The 24,971-nt window shown below is 38.7% G+C and overlaps 3 protein-coding genes across 3 annotated transcripts in view; 2 read left to right on the top strand and 1 right to left on the bottom strand.

Annotated features, from left to right (window-relative positions):
• BBS7 (Bardet-Biedl syndrome 7) overlaps nt 1–2,147 on the top strand; it is a 43,386-nt gene extending 41,239 nt beyond the window's left edge. The window contains exon 20 of the mRNA XM_061192016.1: nt 2,104–2,147. The gene's annotated coding sequence lies outside the window, so the exon portion shown is untranslated. The remainder of the gene's footprint in view (nt 1–2,103) is intronic.
• Nucleotides 1,790–7,548, top strand: CCNA2 (cyclin A2). Its single transcript, XM_061192018.1, has 8 exons — nt 1,790–2,256; nt 3,040–3,283; nt 4,540–4,652; nt 4,855–5,078; nt 5,713–5,920; nt 6,343–6,456; nt 6,891–7,024; nt 7,381–7,548. Exons 1-8 carry the CDS (start codon nt 2,035–2,037, stop codon nt 7,427–7,429), a joined length of 1,308 nt encoding a protein of 435 aa, XP_061048001.1. The 5' UTR covers nt 1,790–2,034; the 3' UTR covers nt 7,430–7,548.
• Nucleotides 7,549–8,011: 463 nt separating this feature from the next.
• On the bottom strand, nt 8,012–19,470 carry EXOSC9 (exosome component 9). The gene is made up of 12 exons (XM_061192017.1): nt 19,299–19,470; nt 18,870–18,964; nt 18,002–18,121; nt 17,783–17,885; nt 16,721–16,858; nt 14,984–15,066; nt 13,597–13,729; nt 12,081–12,169; nt 11,269–11,415; nt 10,123–10,304; nt 8,437–8,515; nt 8,012–8,223 (listed from the first exon to the last, which is right to left on the bottom strand). Exons 1-12 carry the CDS (start codon nt 19,362–19,364, stop codon nt 8,139–8,141), a joined length of 1,320 nt encoding a protein of 439 aa, XP_061048000.1. The 5' UTR covers nt 19,365–19,470; the 3' UTR covers nt 8,012–8,138.
• Between the last annotated feature and the right edge of the window lie 5,501 nt (nt 19,471–24,971).

Consider the following 24,971-nt stretch of genomic DNA (forward strand, 5'->3'; position numbering starts at 1 on the left):
TCGTTGTGGTGTGCAGGCTTCTCGTTGTAGTGGAGCATGGGCTCTAGGCGCGCAGGCTTCAGTAGTTGTGGCTCGCGGGCTCTAGAGCGCAGGCTCAGTAGTTGTGGTGCACGGGCTTAGTTGCTCCGCGGCATGTGCGATCTTCCTGGACCAGGGATCGAACCCGTGTCCCCTGCATTGGCAGGCGGATTCTTAACCACTGCGCCGCTGGGGAAGTCCCTCCTCATTTGATCTTGACAACATATATTGATTATTTTGTCAAATCATGTAAGAAAACTGATTCTCAGTGAGGTTAAGTGTTTAAGAGGACATGCTATTATTTTGTAAAGGTGGAACCCAAGTTCTGGTGCCTGGATTGCGTTCTGGTTACTATGTATGTTGTCAACCAGGGGAAATAACATAAATTTTTTTTTAGGAATTGAGATTGATTTACAATTGATTTTGCTGTTGCTTGGTAATGTTTTGTGACCCATGCTCAGTTTGTAAAATACTTGAGTTGGCCAGGGAAATCAGCAGAACTTGCACAGACTGGGGGGGATCTTAATTTGATGTGCTGTAACCAGTAGGGCTATACAAGTGTACTACATGTGAATAGTGTCGAAATAGTGACAGCTTCTTAGATTTTCCTGCATTAATATCCACTGATTTCTTTTTTATCATAAATGGAGGGAAATATGACTTTAAGGCTATGGAAGTCATTAATCTTAATTCATATTTTATTCATATTCAGGTGAATATTGTACTTAAAGGTTGTTTAAAATAGCATAAGGATTATAATAGAAAATAAACTATTCTGTGTGTTTTCAAGGAGGGCACACTTATGAATTTGTTGGAAAACAACAGTGCTTCTTAATTATATACCATTATATTTATTAGTTATGTGCAAGCCTTGTATATTAAATGTGAAAATTTGTTAAAGGCACATATTGCTAAGAGAGTTTTACTTTTATAAGGTCATATTGTTTTTACTATGTTTAAACAACCTTCATTTCTAAATGGAACACATAATCATATCTAGGTCACTCGAATTTTACTCCGTGCTTTTTGTTGGCTGCCACACCTTGGGGAAAAAAGATAAAAATTAATGACTGTCTAGTTGAATTTCTTGTAGTACATTACTGTTTGTTACATATATCAACAGTAGTTCAAGGTGGCACTTTAAATTAATTGCATCTTCATTAGGAAAAATAAAAAGCATAAGACTGTGAAGAAACACCTAAATGGTAAGATGACATTATAGTCTTCCAATATTATATCAGTTACATAAGCAGCGTGTTAAATGATTTATGCACGTTATTTAATACTAACGACAACTGTATAACGCGTAGATATTATTCCCAATTAACAGATAGGAAAATTGAGAATTGGAGACACTGAATAACTTGAACAAGACCACCAGGCCAGTATGTGGCCGGATCAGATTTTAGACCTTGAGAAACTAGTCATTCAAGCTAACTGGAGGTCCTAGGGCAGAAGGCCGGGGCGGCCCGCTACTAATTGCTAAAGTTTAATTCAGTTTTTCCTAGAGACAGCCCTTGCCCCGAGACAGGGACCGCCTAGCGGCCCTGTTTAAAGTCACAGTAGACTTAGGCCCCGCCTCTCCGCCGGGCGCGCGTACTTCCTCCTGCCGCCGTTCGACATCTCTTCGCCCCGCTCCGCCCCTGCTCGGTTGCCTTCGCAGCCGCCTTCACTCGCCTGCGACCGCGTCGCCCCGCGTGACGTCACGGGCCTCGGCTCTTTTCATTGGTCCATTTCAATAGTCGCGGGATACTTGAACTGCATGAACAGCCGCCGCTCCGGCGGGCTGCTCGCTTCGTTTCGGGGGCGTCCTTGGCCCTCCACGCCCGGCAGTGCCTGCCTCCGCCTTTCGCAACCTCCTCGGTCCTACACGATCCCGAGCGGGCCAGCGGGCGGGCAGGCTGGCCCGAGCTGCGGCGGGCGGGTACGGCTGGAGTGTACCTAGGCTGGTCGGCGGGACGCAGTGCACGCTGCTTGGCGCCGCAGGCTGATCCCGCCTCGCCCCCGGGAGCAGTGATGTTGGGCAGCTCCGTGCCCGGGCCTGCGGCCCGCGAGGCAGGCTCGGCGCTGTTAACATTGCAGCAGACGGCGCTCCAGGAGGACCAGGAGAACCAGGAGAACATCAACCCCGAGAAGGCGGCGCCCACCCAGCAGCCCCGGACCCGCGCTGGGCTGGCGGTACTGAAGGCCGGGAACTCGCGGGGACCAGCGCCGCAGCAGAGGCCTAAGACGCGACGGGTAAAGCAGTGAGCCGTATCTGCAGGAGGGTGGACCGAGCGGGAGTTTTGCATGGGTTTAGCCGGCAGAGGAGAGTGGCGAGAAAGCATACCCTGGCCTTTTCGCGGGAGGCCAGGATCTGGAGTCCCTCGATCCCTGGTTTTCTGGAGTGTAGGATGCCACATTACTCCCATTAGTTTCTCCCATTACTCTCCCTGCCAGCACAATGCGTTTGTGCTGCCTGTCCGCTCTCCTCCATTGGGAGTATTTTTCTATAGATAACGAAGTCAAACCAAGCCCTACAACATGAGTATGGTCTTTGCCCGCCTCCACGCCTTTCTCTGCTTTTAAGCCCCAGGCACTGCTCGGACTTCCTTCATCCTCCCCATATGGTTAAGAGATTACCTCTGCTTTAGGAAAGGGTATAAAAAATACTTTTCTTTTGGTCAATTCCGCCATCTTACCGAATTTGCTCTGTTGCTCCACCCTGGGGCGAAAGAGGTAAACCACTTTTTTGCCATCTCTCCTAAATTTGGCATTTTTCGGCCTGCCACTCCACCCATCTCGTGGCCTTGATGAGTTTTGCCTAATTCCACTTAGTGTGACTCTAAAACCCTTGCAGGAATGCCTGTGACAAATTGGAACATCCCTTCTTTCTCCGACTACTCAAATTTCCTTGTCTGGATTTTCCCCCCTAAAGTTTAATTTTCCTGATAGAGCTATTGGGAGTAAATGCAGTATAAGGGGATGAAAGCAGAACAAAATTCCACTTAATAAGCTCAAAGCCAGTTATTTATTTTTTAGGTTGCACCTCTTAAGGATCTTCCTGTAAATGATGAGCATGTCACCGTTCCTGCCTGGAAAGCAAACAGCCAGCAGCCTGCGTTTACCATTCACGTGGATGCAGCAGAGGCAGAGACTCAGAAGAGGCCAGCTGAATCTAAAAAACCAGAAGGTGAAGATGTCTTGGCTTTTAACTCAGCTGTTACTTTACCAGGACCAAGAAAACCACTGGCACCTCTTGATTACCCAATGGATGGTAGTTTTGGTAAGTTTTAAAGAAAATTTGTATCAAATCAATGTAATCATAATTATTGAATAGACTGGATCAATGAAATTTTGCTTTTCAGAACATTATCTTACCTGATCCTTAACTACATTATGAGTTAGGTTTAATGTAACAAGTTTAGAAAGGGTGTGACTTATCTCAGGCCTCACAGCTAATGCAAGACCTAGTGACCTACAAAAGGATCCTAATCCCGTGCTCCTTCTGGTACACTGCTAATCCATCAATTTCATTAGATCTCAGACTTATTTTAATCTGACCCTGGAAATGTTTGCTTGATTGGGAGAATATATTTCAGTTGTATTCTTAAGACTCACTTTGTACATACCATTCTCAAATAGAGTGCTATTTGAGAATGCAGCTTTAAATATTGAGATAGCCAACATCTCTTCCACCTTTAAAACTCTGTTTCTGTAAAATCAGTCTGAGTGATTGTCTGTTACCAGAGAGGGACATTCTCCTCCTGTGAGTCAGAGTAGCTGCTATAGACAACTCTGACTACAGTTTGTGCTGCTTCTTTACCATCAGGCTATCGAGTCACTGGACAGCTCACTAAATTCAATCTCAGCTTTAGTTCTATGGATGAGAGGTGTAGCAGGGAAGTCCTATAGAAATAAAATAATTGGTGTAGTTTTATTTAAAATCTGCAATAAATTTTAACCTCACACCTTGAAGTAAAAAGAATAATGGATGATATTTTTTGCCTTCAAAGATAATTTAAACTTACCGAAAAAGAATCACCCGTTGATTTTAGTGTTAATGTGTTTGAACTGCCCATAACAAATCTGAGTTTCTCTTTAGCACACTTGTTAGCCCTACTTCTAGTTATTGCCTGGATTGTGCTTTGAATAGGTTAGACTTAGGGGTCTGCAAACTCTCTTGTGACAAATCCTAGATATCTCAAAACTTGGATTTTAACTTTGTCCTAGCAAAACCAGTGTACTCCTGTCATGGGAGATGAATGATACTTCAACATAATACCTGCTCCTCAAACTCATTTTCCTGTTAATGGTTTGTCAGTACTTCTTCTTGTTAATTAAAATCATTCCAAAACTAAGTGGACATAGGTACTAAAATCAGAGTTAAATCTTCTATGTACTTTGTCATAACAAGCTCTTTTAGTTGGATGAAATAAACACATTGGTAGTTTGGGACTCCTTACAAGGGCAATCACTTTTAGCTCTTAAATTAAGTCGAAAATGAAAAGTGAACTTCACTGTACTTCTGAATTCTCCCAGAGTCACCACATACTATGGATATGTCAATTGTATTGGAAGATGAAAAGCCAGTGAGTGTTAATGAAGTACCAGACTACCATGAGGACATTCACACATACCTTAGGGAAATGGAGGTAAAGGCTCTCTGAATCTACTTTTTATACTATTTGTTCACTGTGGTGAAAGGAAATTAAGAGGATAATGTTTTTAAATTTTTTAACTGCCAGTGAATTACTCTAATGCTATACTTAAGTTTCTAGCATATAGGCAGCATCTGTTAATGGTAAAATAATCTAACTGCAGTTTTAACACTATACTAAGTAACCTTCTCAACAGGTTAAATGTAAGCCTAAAGTGGGTTACATGAAGAAACAGCCAGACATTACTAACAGTATGAGGGCTATCCTCGTGGACTGGTTAGTTGAAGTAGGAGAAGAATATAAACTACAGAATGAGACCCTGCATTTGGCTGTGAACTACATTGATAGGTTTCTTTCATCGATGTCTGTGTTGAGAGGAAAACTTCAGCTTGTGGGCACTGCTGCTATGCTGTTAGCCTCGTAAGTACAACTTGGTTTGTTGGGTTAAAAGTGATTAGTAGTATTTCTGTGTAGGGAAGAAATTGTGATCTTTTGAAGTGTGACATTTTAACATACTATACAAGGCAGGGAGTCAGCAACTACTTTAGGGATGGTGGAGTGGATGAAACTTTTTAAATTTAGGACATTAATTTTCCTAGATCTGGATTTCAGGGCACTTTGAATGAACCTACAGACTGGCGACATTTTAATACACCAGGACTAGGTTACAGAGTGGTTCCTCCCACTTTAAAGTACTTTCTGGTATATAAGCAAAATCTTATCTTTTCTCCATTAAGACATGAAAACTAAAATGTAAATTATTTATTTTTCTAAGGAAATTTCCTACATTTTCAGTTCCTTGGTGAACTCTGGCATTGTTCCCATCTTGGGAAGTCAGTCTCTCACTTATTTCCTTTGACTGAAGTGGGAGAAATATTTGGGGCTTTTAATTAGCATTTATGTAGTCTTGGCTAGAAATGGTCAAGTATCAGTGGAAACAGGCAACTGGTTTTGGATTCGTTCCATTTATTCTGCTTAAGGGATTTCAAGTCGGGATAAACAAGCTTGCTTTTCTTATAAAAGGACTGATTACTTAAAACTTCTTTCATTGTAGAAAGTTTGAAGAAATATACCCCCCAGAAGTAGCAGAATTTGTATACATTACAGATGACACTTATACCAAGAAACAAGTTCTGAGAATGGAGCACCTAGTTTTGAAAGTCCTTGCTTTTGACTTAGCTGCACCAACAATAAATCAGTTTCTTACCCAGTACTTTCTGCACCAGCAGTCTGCAAACTGCAAAGTTGAAAGTTTAGCAATGGTAAGTTCTTTTCATTTTGTTGAATGAAGATTCTAAGGTCACAATTAGGGGCAAGCTCTAGTTTCATTATACAGCCTTGGTCAAGGGATTTAGTATTCTGGGGACAGGTTAGTGCTGCAGTATGAAAGAAAGCCTATCATTGGCAAAAGAAAACATAAATGGAGAAAGCACTAGGAATAGTGGTATGAGGATGAAGTCTTGGGAAATGGTAGCCAGAAGAGTTGTTTTTAAAGCTATTAAAGGAGGAAAAATACAGGATGAGAATGAAGCAAAACACGGTAGTAGATATATTTAAAGATGTGGCGATGGTTGCTACAGAGCCAGTCTTAAAGATAGCAAAATATTCGGTCAGAAGGTAAGGATTTGAGGTTTGAATTCCAGAGCTCTTATGATCATAAAGTATATTTACTTTTTCATTCCAGTTTTTGGGAGAGTTAAGTTTGATAGATGCTGACCCATATCTAAAGTATTTGCCATCAGTTATCGCCGCAGCGGCCTTTCATTTAGCACTCTACACTGTCACGGGACAAAGCTGGGTATGTATGACGACGTCCTCACACATCCACCTTGTGCTGTAAATGCTTGTGCCAGATAGGTTAAATAACTATCCTATACAACTGACAGCTGTCTAGGTGTACTGAACTGGAAGAGCTATTCAACCACCTACACTGTTTAAAGCATTTTGTCTTACCTGTTTAATAGCATCTGTTAGGTAGAAAGCTTGCTTACTATTAATACTTGGATTTGAAAGGTGTGCTTAAAGAATTCAGGCCATAAGACTTGCTGCTGGCAAGGAAAATAGTAAAAATTGATCTAAGTTAGCAAACAGAGCTTGAGAAAACTGGAAGATGTTAGTTGGAGGTGTTAGGACTGAAGTTTAACAAAACTCAAGCTTAATGCCAACTACTAACTTGTATTCAGTGTCTGTTACTAAAAACAAAACTCAGTGGTTCCGTCCTCCCTCCTGCAGCCTGAATCATTAGTACAAAAGACTGGATATACGCTGGAAACTCTAAAGCCTTGTCTCATGGACCTTCACCAGACCTACCTCAGAGCTCCGCGGCATGCACAACAGTCAATAAGAGAAAAGTACAAAAACTCAAAGTAAGAATTAACAGCAGTAGATACCAAAGAAGCTTGCTTTTCCAGGCTATTGTACGGTTCAGAGATCCTTGACATTTTAACTTTATTTAAGGGATTCACAAATCAGGCACAGCCTCCTTAAGCAACTGTTCTCTTAGCAGCCATGTGTTTTGAGCTTCTGTCCTGTATTTGAGGGAGAAGAGGGGAGAGGAACGGGGGGCATGCATGCAAGTGTTGGGGACCAGACTATGGTTTTATAACCATTAATTCAAGTAGACAGAAATAGCATTTGTGAGTTCTAGTATATGTTTCATTCCATAATCTGTTTCACCCAATGAATGTTTACTAAAAATGGATTTTTTTTTCCCTGCTTACAGGTATCATGGTGTTTCTCTCCTCAACCCACCAGAGACACTAAATGTGTAACAGTGAAAGACTGCCTTTGTTTTCTAGGATGTAAATCACTCAAAGTATATGGTGTACAGATTTTATCTTAGGTTTTAATTTTACAATCATTTCTGAATACAGAAGTTATGGTCAAGTACAAATTATGGTATCTATTACTTTTTAAATGGTTTTAATTTGTATATCTTTTGTACATGTAACTATCTTAGATATTTGGCTAATTTTAAGTGGTTTTTGTTAAAGTATTAATGATGCCAGCTGTCAGGATAATAAGAAATAAATTGATTTGGAAAATTTGGTTTGTAAGTCAAATTTAATTTGAGGTAAAAATTTGACTTCAGGATTTCACTCAAAAATTAATTTGGTTTATTAAAGCATGGGGACTGGGAAGGCTTCTCCTTCCAACACACAGGTGATGACATTCACCTCTGTAAGGAACTGGGCCAACTGTCTGACTTGGGCATAATCTAAGAAGACTCTTTCAGGTCTTTGTACACACTATGAAAATGCTTTTTCATTCATCAACTTTTACTACACTTGACCTACCAAAGTGACAGTTATTTAAAACCTGTTTTAAAGAGTTCTCCAGACGTTTATTTTAAAGCATAATGTAAAAAACTGTATAAAGAACTAGATTCTATAATGGGTTTGTGAATAATACCCAAGGTTGTTAGCACTGAATAAATACCTTTTTAATAGTTATATACACAAATATACAACTATGTGAACTTTAATTAGCAGCTCTCTTCTTTTTTCTCTTTTTCACTGGCTTTTTACTTGGTGCTTTTACTTGTGTTGCACTGATGGTCTGTGTTCTGTGAACAAAGTAAATTAACAAGTTTTAACAGTATTAGTACTAGGAGCTTACTTTTGCCAACTATGACAGAAGAATACTGTAACCTTGAAAGGCATCCAAGCAGTTTTACAGACCTAATTCTATAAATCTCAGGTTGAAGAAACCCACAGAGCAAGCTTCTAAAAAGTCTTGAGTATATGTATACATTTGAAATAAACCAGAAATTTGTTACCTTATTTTCTTCGGATTCTTATCTGGTTCTAAAATGATCATTTCTTCTTCTTCACTGTCTGAGAGCACTATAGGGGCATCTTTTAAGAAAATGTTAAGAAAGGAATATAAGTTTCAGATAGAGAGCCCAAACAGCATTTTGGGTGGAGGCTTACAGAGGTACTATTTGGTTCTTCCCTTCCCTGAGGTTATTCCTTGGAGCTCTGAAAAGCCTTATGTGTGCTTCTTTAATAGAATTAAAGTGAGGGGGATAATTCTACATACAGGTGTGTGTGTGTGTGTGTGTGTATATATACACACACACACTATACACACACACATAGAGCATCTTATAGAACCAATTTGGAAACAAGTCAATATGCCAACTGAATTCCTTGTGCTACTCTTTGAATTTGTTAATTTTGAAGATCTAGATTTTAAATTTCTCCCTACTGTAAACAACACTAGAAGGAAAAATACCTAGAAGCAGAATTACTGGGTCTAAAGGCATATACCTTCCGAAAGACATTTTTGCCAGATCCCTCCAGAAACGTTTCAATTTACACTCCAAGAATAGTATATTAACCCATTTTCCTATACACCCTTGCCAATGTGTTCCTGGCCGTTTGTATTTGAGATTGAATATACAAATAGGAACAGAAACAAAAAATGGGCAAAAGAACAGAAACGTCTGTTTCTATTCTTTTGCCCATTTTCCCCATGAAACTTATTACATTAATTCTTTATATTTAAATAGAGTTTTCAATTACTTTATCCCTATTAGAAAAATTTCACAAATATATAAAGGCATATGGAGTTTAAAAAAAAAAAAGTAACATCTATCAATAAATAGTCCCTGTGTTTAAGCAGCTTATGTTGGTGTAAATACATAGTAAATACATGGAACGAGGTCTGGAAGAATAATACTAAATAGAAGTAACCACTGGGGAAGCTGAATAAGGGTCCCAATTAATGGGGATTTTTTTTTTTTTTGCCTTACAAAAAACCCCAGCATGTTCTCAGTAATATTTACAGGCAATAATCTCCTTCATTGAAGGCAGGCAGGTATGTGCATTACACACCGAAACAGTATCAACTTCACTATTTTCTCAGCCAGATTTAGTAGCTGCATCCTTTAGTTCTCCACCAACCTACTTCCTAGATCCTTCCTTGTTTGATTTATTAAAATTTAGAATTCAGTTCTTCACACAAGCCACATTTCACTGCTCAGTAGCTACATGTGGCTAGTGGCTACTATGCTGGACAGTGTAGAGACAGAACATTTCTAACACTGCAGAAAGTTCTGTGGATGGCACTACTCTAATATACGTTATGATATTGCCTTTTTATGTTTGAGTCTAGAAACTATACAAAGAAAAAACAGCACACAGGAATGAGATTTTAGGAAACTCATCCCCTTAAAACTGGCCCGGATAAGATACAAAAAAAGAAAAAAAACTTTAAAATAAAAAATGCCACTCCCTTCACATACCAAAGAATACCACTATTCCTCAAAGATAAGCATATTCTTGCAGTTAGATTCAACAGTTTAGTTGAAATTTAAATTACAAAATATTTAGCCCCTCTAAAAAAGTAACTGCTAATATAAAAATAAGATTCCTAAAATAGGGATATATATATATATATATATATATATATATATATATATATATATATATATTACATATAGCCATAAAGTATCACATACCTTGGCTTCCAATATTAGAGACTTCTCCCGTGTCCATTTTTATACTATCAAGAATGATAGCTTCATCACTGCCACCTTCATCTACGTCTTCCTTCTCAGAGTCTTCAAGATCACCCCAGGAGTTTTCTATTCCCTCTCCAATTTGGGCGGTTCCAGGAGTCCACAGCACAGGTTTCGAAACACTTAGCAAGTTAAGAAAACTGAATAACAAAAATACTGCTATTTGATGCAGTGCTGAAAATGATTAGAATGAAAGTTTTCTTCCTTTAAGATTGATTGAAGTGTGCCTCAAATTATTAGGAAAAAATTTACTAATAGCTATACTATGGATGGCTGAACAGTGAAGAAGAAATAGTGTATAACTCAGGTTAAGATTTTATGGACACAATGGGTGAGAAATAACAAGAGACACACTCGCTCTGAACATTTTAGTTGCAGTAATAAATCTGGTGAATGAATGAACTTCAGGAACAATGTGGGGACTTCCCTGGTGGCGCAGTGGTTAAGAATCCGCCTGCCAATGCAGGGGGACGTGGGTTCGAGCCCTGGTCCGGGAAGATCCCGCATGCTGCAGAGCAACTAAGCCCGTGCACCACAACTACTGAGCCTGTGCTCTAGAGCCCACGAGCCACAGCTACTGAAGCCCGAGCGCCTAGAGCCCGTGCTCCGCAGCAAGAGAAGCCACTGCAATAAGAAGCCCGTGCACCACAACGGAGAGTAGCCCCTGCTCGCCACAACTAGAGAAAGCCCGCATGCAGCAACGAAGACCCAACGCAGCCCAAAATAAATACATAAGTAAATAAATTTATTAAAAAATAAAAGAACAATGTGTAATAATGTATAGTGTCTGACCATGCCAGTGAGATTAGAGAACAATTTTCCAAAGGAAAATGAAATGCTGTAAATTGGTTCTTAAAATAAGAGAATTTTCTGGTTTTGGTAGGATAGCTGAAGAGAAGGTAGATGTTACACCATCAATTTAATATGACTCATCACTATCTTGTCTTACATCTTAAATGTTTTTTTCTAACAAAGTACAGTGTTTCAGAAAACAAATTTCCGTATGCACACGCTTCACACAGCCCTAATAATGCCCAAAGTGTTATGAATCTTCTTGTTTTTACCAAAAACACCCAGTAAAGATACACTTCTAAAGGAGGTTCAGCTTCAGAGATGATTTCTTCTGCTTTCTCCTCTACATCGGAGGTATCAACAGGGGCCTTTTCCATTCTAAATGCTGTGATCCTTTGATTTGCTATAGATTCTGCAAAGCCAAACTTTCCACCTTCTTTCCTGTGTGGGTTTTTTGGGGGAGTTGGGAGGGAAGGGGGAAGGGGGAATGAGAGATGGAAGAGAAGACAGAAAGGGAAAAAAAAGTTAACTATTTTATCCTTTTGATAGATGAGAAATATTGGATGAGAAACTATTTGACTAACTTAACCCCACCAATTTATTATGCCTATCAAGTGAGATAATAAAAAGTTACTATAATTAACCATTTATTAAACTGTGTGCCAAGCATGTGCTATGTACTTAAAGCATATTATTCTCCAATCCTCAAACCAGCCCCACCAGGTAGGCGTTAACTTCCCATATTACAGAAGACACTGAAGTGCTGAGATATAGCTGTTGCTTAATGTCACACAGTAAGAAGAGATGGGAATCAACCCCAGTTTGTATTCTTTCTGTTAACATGAGCTACTGGATTCTTTTTTTCCTAAGAAAATGTTAACTTTTTAAACGACAAATATTATGTGGCTTTTTAATACAGATTATGTGTAAACTGGAATACAATAAATAATTCAATCAACTTTCAAAAAACATTTAGTATATTCAACTGAGATGAACAGATAAGGAAAGACTGAGTGTAAAAACTGTATAGTTATGCTTGTGCGAGAAAAATCCTCAACAGAAATATCTATAACAAGACCATTCAGTTCTAAAAAAATCAAACTTACCTAACTTTCTGGTCGTTCTCCAAAGCTTTCTGTATTAGCTCTGTAATTTCTGCTACCTTCACACCAGCTATTTTACTACATCTCAAAACCTATTTATAAAAGTGAACTCTGTTATTTAAAGACAACAAATCAAATAGCTTTCTCCAACAAAACTAAAAACATGAGATTAGTTTTTCTACCTTTGCAATTTAAGCCTTACTTTTTTTTTCAAATATGAAAATAATACAGTGTAAACACAAATTAAGGCAAGATGTGAGAGCTATTTTTAAATGTTAAGGGAACTGACCCAAAAACTTTTCTATGACAATGTAGAAGATACCACTGAAGAGGCCACAGATACACTAATTTCCTTTCTGTGAGTGATCCATAGCTCTGTTCAAGACAGGGCTGCACAGTGTCCCCCGGAAAGCTTTTATAAAGCGAAGATTCCCAGGCCTCAGGGACCTAATGGATCAGAATCGCTGGAAATGGGGATCTGGCAGGGGTCATGATGCTGGTAATAATGACAATGATGATAATAGAAACTAACTTTTACTGCACACTTAATTTATGCTATACAGTACAATATAGCCATATCTATCCTTATATTCTCCTAACAAGAAGGTGTTGACACTAAGATTATTTACTATTTTACAGATAAAGAGATTGAAGCACAAAAACATGAAACCATCTGCCAAAAAGGTCAGTTAGTGTAAGGAAGAGCTGGAGTTCCAATTAAGTAGTCTCTGTGCTCCTAACCAGCTGTACCATGTGCTACATGGCAATCTATTTTCTAAAAGTCCCCATGTGAATATTATATGTAGCTGGATTTGAGAACTTCTGCTCACTGTACCCAAATTCCAAAAGTAAAACTATCTTTTTACATAATTTCTACTTTCTGACACTTTAAAGAAAAATAGGGATATAGGGACTTCCCTGGTGGTGCGGTGGTTAAGAATCCGCCTGCCAATGCAGGGGACACAGGTTGGATCCCAGTTCCGGGAAGATACCACATGCCGCGGAGCAACTAAGCCCGTGTGCCACAACTACTGAGCCTGTGCTCTAGAGCCCGGTGCCACAACTACTGAGCCCGCGCACCTAAAGCCCGTGCTCCGAAACAAGAGAAGCCACCGCAATGAGAAGCCCGCGCACCGCAACGAAGAGTAGCCCCTGCTCACCGCAACTAGAGAAAAGCCCACTCGCAGCAACGAAGACCCAATGTGGGGAAGGGGAAGGGGAAAGAAGGGGAAGGGGAAGGGGAGGGGGAAAGGATATAAATCTCTTTCCTCACTGGAAGGAAAAGAGTATTCCTCCATCTAGAGGGGTAGACTCTGGAGGGCCATCCACGGGAGAAGCAAGGGAGGAAGGAGGGTACCTTGTAGCCACAAGTCAACATACAGTACTGAAACCAGATTCTAACAGATTCGAGAATCGATCATTGAAAATATCTGTTGGATTTTAGTTAAAAAACACGAAAAAGCTTCTAAAAAGAAGAGACCTATTTTTAATGGAACATTAATCAAATCAAAGCACTGACTTGATCTTTTAGCAGCATTATCCCACCACTGGATTGGATGGTACAAATCTCTCGATGCTTATTCATGGCAATCACCAGCAAGCCATCCATTACACGTTCTTCTCGTTCATTGGGATCCACCAATAAATATGTTCTGAAATGAATGTTAAACGGACCTGAACAAATCTGATGCTGAGTGCTTGTCAATTTTAAGCTAATGGATATTTTTAAAAGATAGCATTATAATAAGGTCAACACAGTGTAGGTCTGAGCCTATGAATTTGAGTCCCTTTAATGTGAAAAGAGACAACAGAATTATTATAACATTAATTTGGTTAATTTTAAAGTTTCCCTAATATCCTGTACTTTGAAATTCTTCCAGGTCCTGCTAATGGCTCATTACAAAAAAATACTGCCTATTTCCACAGTGTCCAATGTTAGCCTCTAATCACATGTGGTTACTGAGCCGTTGAAATGTGGCTAGTCCAAACTAAGATGTACTATTAGTATAAAATACTGGATTTCAAAGACTTAGTAGAAATAAAAGAATGTGAAATATCTCAAGAATAATTTTTAAGATATTGATTACATATTAAAATATTTTAGATATATCAAGTAAAATAAAATATCAAAACTAATTTTACCTGTTTCTTTTTACCCTTTTAATGTGGCTACTAAAATTACATATATGGCTCATGTCATAATTCTACAGGACAGTGCTGGTCTATTTCCCTCTAATAAAATTCTATACTACAGTGACTGAAAGATGAAAGCTTTTCTCTAGTTCTTAGTCATAAAATTGCTAAAATATTTATACCTCTCTTTGTTTCTAAAGAGATTTAAGGCTCAAGCTTTCATTTAAAGGCACCTTACATGGACCTAAGATTCCAGGTTTTCTGTTGTAGGAGGAATTAGCAGTGAGTTGTGAAGAAACTGCTGGAGAGCTGAAGGAAATCAAGATTTTTTTCTCATTTGTGAACCATTCCGCCTTGTAACCTGCTCCTATCCTACAACTATTCCATATAATATGCTCCTCAAATATATTCCAAAGTCCTCTTCCATTAATCCACAGTCATTCTCAGCCTACTTTCCAAAATTAGAGCCTAACATCTGTACACCTCTAGGAAAGATACAGTACCATGCTGTGGTAAACTCATAAACGTATAAGTATGCCATGGAAAGAAAAACGTGAAGTCTCTTCATTAAAGGAGAATTTGTCACTTCTACTGAGAAAGCTCTTAGTTCTGAGCATTTGTCAAGTAATGCTCTTAACAAAGAAAGAAAAGAACTATAAGGCGCTCTAATATTAAACAAGGGGTTTGTTCGTTTGCCTACGGCACATTTGAATGGAACAAAAAAGTTCCTAGCTGCATTTATAATTTCAGCCCATGACAAGGATGAGACTTACCCTTGCTGGAAGAAGGCAAAACTGACACAAATGGGCATGTGGTGGATGCTCAATGGTACAGGATCACGCTCTTCAAGTGTATACTGTTTGAAAATAAAAGTTTCAATAATTACAGTCACTAACTTATAAACATATAAAAAATCATCTTGTACATCAAATATTAACATAAAAAATGAAATCCCTTTAATCTTCAGTGAGTACCTAAATAACTTCTTTTGCAACTACCTGTTTGACTTTGCCATTCATCTTCCTTAAAACTTTATGTATTTGTCAAAAAGCTCTATTGAGGTATAATTTACATAACATAAAATCCACTAATTGTTAGTAAATAATTCACTTTTTAGTAAATATATAGTGAAGTAACTGTCACCACAATTCAGTTTTTAAAACATTCTCATTACTCTCCCAAATTCCCTTAAGTGTGTTTGCAGTTGATTATCACTCCCACTCCCAGCCCAAAGCAACCACTGATCTATCAATACTTTATAAATCTGCCTTTTCTGTGCATTCCATGTAAGTGGAATCAAACAATTTTCAGTCTTTTGCATCTGCCTCCTTTCAACTCAGCATGTTCCATCCACCTTGAAGTATACATCACACCGGTAGTTTGGTCCTTTTTACTGCTGAATAGTATTCCACTGCATGGATATACCACACTTTGTTTTTCCATTCACTAGTTGATGAACATTTGGCTAATTTTCAGTTTTTGGCTGAATAATGCTGCTATGAACATTCACATAAAAGTCTTTGAGTGAATGTATACTTTCATTCTCCTTGAGTACATTCTTAGATATAGAATTGCTAGGCTGTATAAGTTTACACTTAACTTTTTAAGAAACTGACAAACTCTTCCAACATGGCTGTAACACTTTACCACCAGCAGTATCTCTACAGTATTTTTTAATCAGTGTCTTTTTTGTCTACTCATCACTCTATACTTTCTTTTTTACTTCCATATACCACCTCCCCTCTCTAAAGGAACATGTCTCTATTGTTAATAAAACTTTGTCTACACCTCTACGTCTTTCAAGAGTCTGCTCCAGTCTAATTCCTAAAAACAGCATCATGAATGACATCTTAGAGAATTTGGGCATCTGATGTTTCCTTTTATAACTTCAGTAATCAAATTATCACCACAGTGCACTTTCATTATTCTAGCATGTAATTTATATAAATTGAAATTGGCATACTCTGCACAAAAGAAAGGACAATGTAAATAGTATAGGTCCATAGTTTTCAAAATGTGGTCCTTATACCAGCAACATCAGTATCACCTGGGAACTCTGTCAGAAGTACAAACTCATACATCCTATCCCCATTCTACTCTGAGGATGGAGACTAGCAATATGTTTTAACAGTCTTTCCAGGTGTTTCTGATGGGTTTTTGCCACACAGTAAGAACAAGCATCTCACTGTGAAAATACTGAGAATTATGATTTTTCACACATGCCCCCTAAGCATAAACCAACCACTTTATCTAATGCTCAATCCAAAGAAGTCATCGAGTTCTATTCTTAAAAAACCAGGATAGGGTATGCTTTCATTGACAAAACTTTAATACAGGAGATTTAAGAGATTTCAAAGGTAACTGTGACCATATTTTTTGCCTTGTGAACAAATTTTAGAACATACTTAATTGTCATTTACAACAAGACTTCATTAGAAACAAGCTGTCTGCACAGCAAGGATATTCATTCATTCATAAGAAGGAGCCTGGCTCACATCATGGGAGCTTACCAGTGTTACTTCATCTCCTTGGACAGAGACATCAGGCCTTCGGAAGTGACATAAGGCTACAATTGCAGCAATGCTGGCAGCATCAATAATGTTTCCATCATGATTTAACAAATGTAGGTCCACACGTATTTGCCAAACCTGAATGTGAATTCGAAACAAAAATAAATCCTAAAGAGTCACAACCAGAGATTATTTATAAGGAAAGGGAACACTGTGTGCAAGTTTTTCTCTTGCTGTTAAAACATGCAGTTACTCCTTCTATTGTATCAATAAAAATACATTTAGAAAAATGTCAAGCCAGACCAACACCTGAAATACCAATAGTTTACGTTTCTATGAGTCATTTGAAAACAGTAAAATATATACTGTAAATACACAGAACCACTCTACATTTAGTACTAAGATTCCCCTAACTCCAAGCCTAATGATATTTTTATTGAGTCTCCTAACTTAAAAACCTCAAACTCTTAGGTTTTACTTGACAATATTTATGATAACCTTACAAGTAATGCAGATAGTATTATATTCAAGTATGGAATGTGGAAAGGCCAAGTGACTTCTCTGGAGTCAAAAAGATGGTTAAAATACCCTAATCAAGAATAAAGTTCTAATATCATCAAGTAGCACAATATATTGAGAGTAATATTTCCCATGTCAGACTACCAATGACTCACTATGCAGCCCTGTGTAAGTCAATAAACCTATCCAAATGAAGGATTTAATCAGTTCTTCAGCTCTTCATCCATAAAAAAGGAAAACATTACCTGCTTCTATCAACTCACTTAAATAACATAAGAAAATAAATGAAAATATGTGAAAAACCACAAGTTCTTTGAATAAGAAATTTGTATACAAATCCAAGTTGCTATTTTCACCAATTTTTTTGTCCCTCCAAAGAGAGATGACACAAAGTTCTATGGGTAGCACTCAGGAATATGTGAAGTGAAGTGAACAAGAATAAAACTGAATTAATTGAAGCTCTGAGAATGAAAGAATAGATACAGGGATCCATGAATCAACAATACTCATCCCAAGATTAAGCATTTTGGGCATATTCCCCACCTTTTCACCAGCAACAACACAGAGAGATTCAGTGTCTATACACTTCGAATTTCTTAGACATCTTTCCAAGAGGCGATTCAACTTCACCAAGAGATCTGACTGCCTATGAAAACAGGAATGGGCTAATGTCATGAAATATAACACCAGGCAGTAAAACAATAGCTCACCCCTGTTAGGCTCTCCTCTGGCTAAAGCAGCTTAAGAAAAAGATTTAAATACCTGCCAGGTTCAAAAGCTGGGGCAGCCATCTGAGAGAGTTCAAGATTAAAAAAAAGAATACCTTCTGTTGCCCTATTGAGTTTTGGAGAAACAAGTTCACAGGAAACCTGTCCAAGAACTCTGCAAAGATAAAGTACAAATCTGTTAATTAAATGTATTTCCTTTCCAATTAAAAAAAAAAGGAAATCTAAAAATTAAGTTTCAGTCTTACAGTACGTTGAGTAATAACATGTTCAGTATGATATATCATTAAAGGTTGAAGTTACCTACAAAGTACAGTAGTAGAATACATACAGAAATAAAACACATATTGGCATAACCAAAGAGATGACAGGGGAAGAAAATCTCTTATTACAATATTTACTATGCCACAGAGTTTTAAGAGTCAATGAACATTTCTTTTCTTTTCTAAAACAAATATTTAGTGATACAAGATGGCATGCAAACTTGAGACGTCCTAAGAGTTTTCTTATGGCATGGTTCACCAACATTATCTGACCAATGTCCTCACAACTTCCAAATGAATATTAAAAATCTAATTCTCATGTCACTCAGGAAAAGGAGGAAAGTAGGCCCTACTTAATGACAACAAATGCAAGGAACAAATTCAGTGCAATCACTGCTGGCTGTATATATGATTCACAGAGATCAGAAAGAACTATGTGATACTCATGTGACAGAAAATACATTCATGATTAAAAATGTAAAGTGTGACTATAAAACCAAAGTCTTGCATTAAAGAAAACATATTTATTTTGGGCAGCTAAACAAAGTACTGTCCAGACTTATCTGCTCTGTAAACTGAGTCAATCAAGTTCTTTTAAATTTCTCCCTATTGAGCTTATACCTAATTTGAATACTTTGTTACCTTGTTTTTCCAAGTTCCACAATGCAGCACCCATAATCTGTTCCAAATGAGATCTTGATGTTCCTATAATCATAGGTTTGTCTGCCATCCAGCCGCTGTAAGCACAACATTCCTTTATTCCTAATACAAATATTTATTACTCTGTGCTAGGCAGTCCTTGGGCTAAGCACTTGGAGATAAGTGTGATCCTAACCACTCCACGTAGGAGAGTGGAAACTAGGTGCCCGAGCACTGACAGTCGCTGGGGTGACCTGAGCCTTGAAAAGACCCCACCGGAGCCAAATAAATATTGGGGCCTTGGGGGAACCCACCGGCCGCTCCCCCAGGGGCTCCTGGGGCCTGCGAGAGCTAGGTCTGTGCGCCCAGGCCGGAAGGCTGCGGGCCGCCGCGCTACCCGAGCGCTCACGCAGCGCCAAATGCCCGGTTTACCTTTTTCTCTTCGATGGCGCGGAGTAGAAAGCGGCGCTCGCAGTTTGAGAGTGGCGTCTCCTTCATACTGTCGGGTCAGGGGACGCACAGGTACTGGAACGCGTCGGGAGAAGACACCCTGCACCTCTTCACGCGCACCCTGCTCGTACCTCGGCGCAGGGGATTGACGTCATCAAAGCTCGGCAGCTGAAGCTGGGAAAGCAAAGGGTGGTGGACCGCCGCTAGTGCGCAGGCTCAAAGCAAAGTTGGACCAGCCGGAGCTGGCTGGAGAAGCGAAAGGAGGCGAAATTGTGAACGGAAAGATCTGTTTCTTGTATTATAAAGTGTAGGGGAGAAAAGGACCCCGAAATAACCACCAGTGATAGAAATTAATATCAGTAGAGCAACTCTCACACTTCACTCTATCCTCAGTTCTAGCGGAGTAGGCTAGACAGGTATTATTGCTATTTTACAGATGAGGAAGTTGAGATTTGGCCACTAAAAAGCTGTAGAGGCAGAGTTTCAGCAGATTCATTGGAGAAACACTGGAATGAGCCGGCGTAAGTGGAGCGGAGGGGAGAGAAGAAAGTTGAGATGGTGAGCTGGGGTATTTTTACGGGTTGACGGTGAAACCTCGGAGGACCTGAAAAATTGACAAGAATTGATAGGATTAGCAATTTGTAATGGTGTTATACCTACCGCTGGCTGAAACAAAATTTGTTGTTTATTTCTTACAGTCTCTCCAGTTATTTTAAGGCGATAAGCTTACTTTTATAGGCGTAGAGGAACTTTAGTGTGTTCGTGCTGCCAGTCACTCGGCTCTTTGGGAGAGGCAGAATCAAGTAGTACAGACCTTCCTCCACTTACCGTAGGGTTATGTCCAGATAAAGCCATGTAAGTGGAAAATACATTACTACACCTAACCTAGGAACATCATGGCTTAGCCCAACCTACCTTAAACTTGCTCAGAGCACTTACATTAGCCAACAGTTGGGCAAAGTCATCTAATTGGGCAAAGTCATCTAACACAAAGCCTATTTTTATTATAAAGTGTTGAATATCTTGTGTAATTTACTGACTATTGTACTGAAAGTGAAGAGCAGAATAGTTGTATGGGTACAGAATGGTTGTAAGTGTACCGGTTGTTTACCAGGTGGCTAACTGGGAGCTGTGGTTACTACCACTGTTCAGCATGAAGAGAGAGTATCGTACTGCATATACATAGCCCCGGGAAAAGATCAAAATTCAGAATTCGAAGTATGTTTTCTACTGAATGCATATCGCTTTGAAGCCATTGAAAAGTTGAAAGGAGAACTGTTATACGTGCAGGACCCTCTGTAGTTAAAAGCAGGAACTAACTTCAAACTACCCAGGCTCAAATTCTGACTCTGCCCTTTACTTGTTCTGTGACCTTGGCCAGTGTAGCCTATATGCTTCACTTTACTCATCTGCAAAATAGCAATGATAAATCTATTATGAGAGATAAAAATGAGTTAGTACATGTAAAATGCTTAGAACAATTCCTGGCTTGGAGTCAGGCACTAGTTCAGTGTTCACATATTATTTTGTTTCATTTGCTTCAGAGTGATAGGCAATGTAACTCCTACACAGGCTGCATCTCGCTTCTGTCTCCTCTCAAGCGTTTTTTCCTACCAGTGATCATTGTACCACTTGTAATCTGTGTACTCAGTAAATTACATATACTACTTGTGAGGGCCTCCCGTGTCCCAAGAATAATTCAAGTGCTGGATAAACAGGGTGGACAAGCGCCTGACCCGAAAGGAACGTATGTCCTCTTTGGAGGAGACAAACAATTAAAACCTACACAATTAAATACAACAATTTCACATACTAAATACTATCAATATTTGAGAATGAGGAGGCTATTTTAATCGGGCTAATTGCAGGAAGAGGTCACTTTGTAGAGGTGCCATTTGAGTTAAGTAAATCCTTCATGATGAGAAGGATCAGCCAGAATATCATCTGCAGGAGAGGAAAAGTCTTTCAAGCAGAAGGAGCCACATGAGCCAAGACTGAGGTTGGATGAGCCTGACATGGTCCGGAGACAGGAATTGTGAAGAAGGAGGGAAGTGGACAGACCCTATATCCACATGCTCAGACAGCCGATTGATTTTCAAAAGGCGCAAGGGGATTACAAGGTATAGGCCGTTTAAGTTCTTCAACAACACAATTCATGTTTATAGTATAGTTTCACAACAGAACTCCTGGCTGTTAATTTTATCATTTAAATCTTTGGGTTATTTTAGTGGGCTTTTGATAATTTCTCTTTCCCGTCAGAAAGGAAACAGGACTTTGTTGAAATAGTCTGTCCTTTCCTGAGAGACAGCTTGGTGGTGGAAAAAAAAATGGACTTTGGCTTCAGATAAACTTCAGATCAAATGGACTGTAGGTGAATTAAATAATCCTGAGCTTTGGCTTCTGTGTATTTAGGTTGGAAATAATTACTTTGTGTTAAATGGTCTGAAGGAAAGCATCTAACACCATGTTTTGGACATAATAGCTACTCAAATTGTTAGTTTCCTTCCGCTTTTGATTTGGCAAGGCTTCCTGTGAAACTGTCCAAATATGCCATGTCTGATTGCTGTTCTGAGATTACTGCTTGATTACCTTGTCCCGCTCACCTTCCACTTTTATACAATTTCCACCATTCCTTCCTACTTTTACTATTACATTATTGTAATTTTTAGCACTACAACATTTGCCTTTTATTGGAGTTAATCCAAAGGTGTATAACCCATTTCCACTCACATCTACATACCACCATAAAATATATTTACTTCATAGCCTTGTTTTTAGTAAGAAACTTTTGAAACACCCAAGGGACATTTGTTTCATGCTTACAGGGGAATTTTTTTTTTTTTTTGAAATTTGAGAAGAGGTTCAGATAATGTGCATTCTGCTCTTTAAAAAGAATAAGTTTGAGTAGTATATTGACCTAGATGATCTGTCTAAATATAACCTGGTTTTCAACAAGATATTTGAGTATAGATCTTCTCTCCTCTTTATTGGACATCTGTTGCTTTGTCTGACCAGCACCCTTCTATTTCTTGGAGACATGCCCTTTCCTGACCCTATGTGATTCTGTTGTTAATGTTAATAGCAGACATGGCTGTGATCAGGCCCTGCTAATTGTGGAACCCCATCCCTGTCTTCTCATTGACTGTTGACCCAGGTAGGACCAAAAAAGTTCCTCCATCAGTCTTGACATGTGAACTCTGGGAGAGAGTAGGTCTTTCCTTCTCTAGGATTATAAACATTAAGGACCATGAAAGTCTAGAACTATGTGGGGCCATCTTGCCACCACATGGAGAGAACCTGTTTGAAGATGAAGATGAAGTCAGACAGAACTGAGAAATAAGAGAGAGAGAAGTAGATCCTTTACATAGAAACAGCTTGCACCAAATTCTTGGACTTCCCAGTTGATGAGCCAATACATTTGAGTTGGTCTTTTGGTAAGTGTGTCCAAAAGCATACTGACTAAATACACTTCTATTAGAAGTGTATGAAGAGGGACTTCCCTGGTGGTCCAGTGGTTAGGACTCCACGCTTCTACTACAGGGGACATGGGTTTGATCCCTGGTCAGGGAACTAAGATCCCACATTACTTGCGGTACAGCAAAAAAAAAAAAAAAAAGTCTATGAAGAGCCATGTTGTAGAGTACCTTGTGAATAAGTGGATGAATGACCACTTATTCACAGCACATCTGTTGAAAGAAATTAATGGATAGATCACTAAATAAACAAATGGAAGCTTACATTTTATTTACTATATAATATGTCTGCCATGCAATTTGTCTATATAGAAATTGGTTTTCCAGAAATTATCCTGGAAAGAAATAATGCAAAATGTTAAGATGATTATTTCTGGGTAGTGGGATTCTGGGAAAATTTTTTTCTTTTTGAAGTTTTTTTCTTTATGAATTTCCCAAATCTTCTGTAAGGCATATGAATAGCTTTTATGATCAGAAAGAGTTAAGGAAAAAAAAAAAACTTACGTTTTCCTTTTCATGTTCTGACACATTTAACTATTTCTTTATTTAGAGGAATTTTGGCATGCAAACATTTTATCAGAGACATTTGTTGTTGTTTTTCAAGACTCAATCTGGAAACCACATAGTCAATATCTGAAAAGATTTTATGCATTGACAAATGCTGTGGTCTGAATGTTTGTGTCTCCCCAGATTCATATGTTGAAATCCTAACCCCCAAAGTTGATGGTGGTTCAAGGTTGGAGCCTTTGGGAGGTGAGGGTGGAGCCCTCCTGAATGGGATTAGTGCCCCTATAAAAGAGATCCCACAGAGCTCCCTGGCCCCTTCCACCACATGAGGATACTACAAGAAGTCTGTGACTTGAAGGAGGGCCATCACCCAACCACGCTGGCACCCTGATCTCAGGCTTCCAGCCTTCAGAACTCCGAAAAATAAATTTCTATTGTTTATGAGCCACCCAGTCTGCAGTATTTTGATTATAGCAGCCTGAATGGACGGAGACAACAACAACTGAACACTAATAAGTCAGATGTAGTGTATATTTTGCTTCCATATCTTTTCATTCATATAATAAATAAAAACCCTTAGCTTATCAAGTTCAGCTCTAGTTTCCACTGAATAGTTGAAAGAGCTTCCCCTTTCATTCTTATCAGTCACTATGCTCAGGAACCTATATATGATCTCTCCTATTATTATTAAGCTTTTCTATATGTTGAGAGGAATAAAAAATTATCAGTCTTCAACTTATCATAAATACAACAAAATAAGGGGGAAGAGAAGCAGGGGACATGTTGATTTCTGCTGCATACTGATTGTTGTAGTATGTGGGTAATCCTGGACACAAAGAAAATTATGCATATGGCTCTGTCTCAGGCACGTGACTGAATTTCTTTGATTTATTTTCATCTGTAAAAAGAAGATTCATACTCATTGATAAAAATCTGTAGGAAATTATGTGGTTTGGTGTCTAAACAATAAATACAAACCAGAAGTTCTGTGCCAGTTAGATTTCTACAAACAAAATCATATCTGAAATAGAATTAGAAATAATAAAATAATAAAAGTAGAATATATTATTGTGGGCTAAACTCGTAAGTCAAATAACCGTTATGGGAATAGTCCCCCCCTACACCCCTGCCCCAAAGAAGCCCTTGTCCTAATTCCAGGAACCTGTAAATATGTTACCTTGTAAGGCAAAAGTTATTTTGCAGTTGTGATAAATTGGGCATTTCAAGACGAGATTATCTAGGTGGGTCCAATGTAATCACAAGGGTGCTTATAAGAGGGATGTGGGCAAGGGAGAGACAACAGAAGCAGGGGTCAGTGAGGAGAGAAGTTGCTATACTTCTGGCTTTGAAGATAAGGAGGGCCTGCAAATCAAGGAATATGGGCAGCCACTAGAAGCTGGAAGATGCAAGAAAATGGATTCTTCCCTAGAGCCTCCAAAATGAACGTAGCCTTAGGGATACATTTTAGACTTCTGACCTCTAGAACTGTAAGATAAGTAAGATAATAAATTTATGTTGCTTTGAGCCACTAAGTTTGTAATAATTTGTTACAGCAGCAATAGGAAACTAATACAGATTGCCAGATAAAATACAGAATGCTAAATTACAATTGAATTTCAGATAAACAATAAATAGCTTTTTTTTTTTAGTATAAGCATGTCCAATTCATCCCAAA

The sequence above is a fragment of the Eubalaena glacialis genome, chromosome 5, assembly GCF_028564815.1.
Source record: "Eubalaena glacialis isolate mEubGla1 chromosome 5, mEubGla1.1.hap2.+ XY, whole genome shotgun sequence".
Classification (NCBI taxonomy): Eukaryota; Metazoa; Chordata; class Mammalia; order Artiodactyla; family Balaenidae; genus Eubalaena; species Eubalaena glacialis.